The sequence below is a fragment of the Habropoda laboriosa genome, unplaced genomic scaffold, assembly GCF_001263275.1.
Source record: "Habropoda laboriosa isolate 0110345459 unplaced genomic scaffold, ASM126327v1 scaffold30, whole genome shotgun sequence".
In the NCBI taxonomy this organism is placed as follows: domain Eukaryota; kingdom Metazoa; phylum Arthropoda; class Insecta; order Hymenoptera; family Apidae; genus Habropoda; species Habropoda laboriosa.
In genome coordinates this window covers 2,131,696-2,134,839 of record NW_017100178.1, presented here as the reverse complement: position 1 = coordinate 2,134,839, position 3,144 = coordinate 2,131,696, and the positions used below count along the sequence as shown (strand labels likewise).

The window sequence follows — 3,144 nt, the reverse complement described above, 5'->3', positions numbered from 1 at the left end:
ACACGAATAAAGTAAGGAGATCAAAACGTCTATTAAGAATATAATAAATTAGGCGAGTGATATAGAAGGCGAGTAGATAGCTATTATTCGCGTGTTTTTCAAGGTAACATTTCTTAAATTCATAAGCATCATATCTTGAAAATGAACCCATAGATTTAGTTGAAAATAGAATATTTTTAGAAGTATTACACAATCCTTTATAATTTAATTCCTTTTAATTATTTGATTCAATTTTATTTTTAACTGTTTTGTAATTAACCAGTAGGAATTATATCCTGATGAAAGTTTCAAATTTTTTATTCAAATAGCCACTAATAATGTGTAACATTAAAAATCAGAAGTCGTCAAAGTCTTTATATCTATTTTACGCATTCTTTTTAAAACTGTGTTGGTACGTGTCGAGCGAAGTTGATATAGAATTTAGAAAAATATCACTACGGCAGCAAGATCTAAATTTGGTTATTTGCCTCCAACTATTGGATTGATTTGTAAGTAATTGCCTTTACACTTTGCCTTTACAATATTGCTTTACACTAACTTTACAGCCCTTTAAGCAAATTTACAAAATGATTTAATCAAAAATATATTATTTACTATTATGTAGAATCTTTATTCATGTAAATGGTCGTTTTGTTAATTTTTGCTGCGAAATATTCGCTTGTTTTTTCATGTAAAGCGTTTCGAAAGAAGGGAAACAAATGATATTTAATGAAGACTAGGTTCATTGTACGAACGTGATGAAATAAAACAGGCTTATCTTAAACATTATGTATAGGGGTGGAAGAGCTATAGCGCGGTCGTAAAATCGGACAGGCGTGAAAGAATATGAAATCTGAACCGGTACTTCCATTACAGTATGTTTAAAAAATTTTATATAGCAGTTGAAAATCAATTACCCTAAACAGAGCCGTTTAGCGAGTTGCTCTATTTAGAGCAGTTTTTAGTCTGACCCGAGTATACAGTAATAGACGAGAAGTAAGCTACGTTTTTGCGAGCAACGATGTGGTGGGGTACTGTATGAATTTAGTAGTGATCGCTCGGCTAAAAAATTTAACAATCAAACGCTCTTTCGCTTATTCACATTTCTCAGGTCTACGCTACATACTCTTATACATAATATGATGTCGTTACAAAGAATACAATTGACTTGCCATAGGACTCGAATACATATCTGAATTGGCATACAGGGCGATGTTAGGTGGTTTATTGTAATATTGTTTTCTAAAGGAAACATGTGCACAAAATTGATATATGTATTATAAAAGAAAGTTACAGGATTACGATACATTCTTTACAGATTTTTACAAATAAAATTTCATCTATAGAACAAAAACAAACACATTTCTAATTTTTTAATAGTAAAAACATCTTTCCATTCCAATGAAGAAATTATTTAGAAAAGTACGATTAATAGTACAGAAGATAAAAATTCAGTTAGATATGTAGTCAAAACACGTAAAAATTAGTGAAAATCTAAAACTTTCATAAGAGTGTTTCCTTATTTCGTGTATAAGAAAATAAAATATATTATATTTCCTATTGAGTTTAGAAGGTACGTTTATATGGCACTTCGCGTTCAGAATCATCCCTAGAATGATTTAGCAAAATATTGTTCGGCTGTCGGTATTTTTTTATAATAATTACTGGTACTGGCTACAGATTGAAGTACATTTTCGTTCAGATGGTACGAATTTCTTTTTACATACTTTCTGACATTTTTGGCAATCAGCTAGCGACGAGAAATGAATCATAAGCCTTCAGATACGATTTTCAAGAATCTTAGAATAAGGATGTCCTGCAATTAAACGCAGGACTTCACTGCTTACGCAATTACTTTCCTTAGCCATAAAAAATGTAACTATTTAATAAATTCTTTTATCAGGTACTTGGTAAAAAGAGTAATTGATGGTACAAAACGCTTCACGACACTCGCTTCGAACGTACCAACATAAGTACGTCTACCTATTTACGAACCTATTTACAAGCCTACAACTCCCACCACAACCGCTGCTTCCCACTCCACTTTAACGACTATCGATATTACTTGCTCCTAAGTTTGTTCGTAGCGCCGCTCACGAGCAACGGCGAGCGCTGGTACTCGCCACAGATAATGTCGCAACCTTCTTCATTATATGTAGTCATTACAGTATGATCGCTTTAGAATTTTCACATCATACCCATGTGGGGAACGTATTACTTTGATTCCTCAAAATTTTAAATTGTCGAAAAATTTCATCTGCAATTGATCTGCAATTGTCGATAATCGTTTTTCAAAGCTGACACATTCTCAGATACGAATTAAAAATCATAAGGATCATAAGGAGCTGTGAATCATTTGAAATTTCTGAAATGATTATCCACTATATACATTCACAATTATTTATGATTCAATCCAATAGAGTATAGTTTATTACTTCCGTACGTCCCGAAAATACCTCTTTTATTCGTTCAATAATTTTTTTCATTTAATGAGAATTAGTTAAATTATTAAGATTTTTACCGCACTTAAGTTCGCCTGAACAAAACCTGTGACTAGGAACATAAGGTTGTTGCAAAAGAGCTGCGCCGTTGCATCTCGACATAGTACGTTTGACACAAATTTTTCCCAAGGATAACGTGAACGTAATTCTGGGTAACCGAATGTCTCGCCGATCCACTGTAATGTAATCAGATTCATTCGTTTTATTTTATTTTATTTCAGTTATATTTCAGTTGATATTTCACTTATCCTAGAAGAATTATTTTTATACTAACTTTTCGTTTGTTTAATCGAGTAAGTAACTTTTTATAATAGAATTCTGCTCTAAAACCAACAATTTTGTGATATTCAACTTTCAATTCAGTGTTCACAAGACTTACTCCGCAATTATGGTCTCAGACAACGAGGTTGATACATGGTTCCATATCAGCGCAATACCAATTGCTTAAAAGTTGAATATCTTAAAACTATTTGTTGCACTTCGTTATTATTAAATTATTAATACATTTTTCCTCAGAAATCATTACTTTATAGAATTCTAGTATAAAAAGATACTCATTCCATTAAGAATAACGACGTTCGTCTTCAGATTTCCTTTACACCTCTGCTTACAACGAAATTATTGCCAGTGCATCACTTGTCTCTCGAAACAACGGAACCCCTTA

At 32.1% G+C, this 3,144-nt stretch overlaps 1 protein-coding gene across 1 annotated transcript in view; it reads right to left on the bottom strand.

The window, feature by feature from the left end:
* The window catches only part of LOC108578957 (lipase 3-like), an 8,573-nt gene that overhangs the window by 588 nt on the left and 4,841 nt on the right, over window positions 1–3,144 (bottom strand). The window contains exon 5 of the mRNA XM_017942380.1: window positions 2,483–2,656. Within this exon, the coding sequence (XP_017797869.1) occupies window positions 2,483–2,656 (174 nt within the window). The remainder of the gene's footprint in view (window positions 1–2,482; window positions 2,657–3,144) is intronic.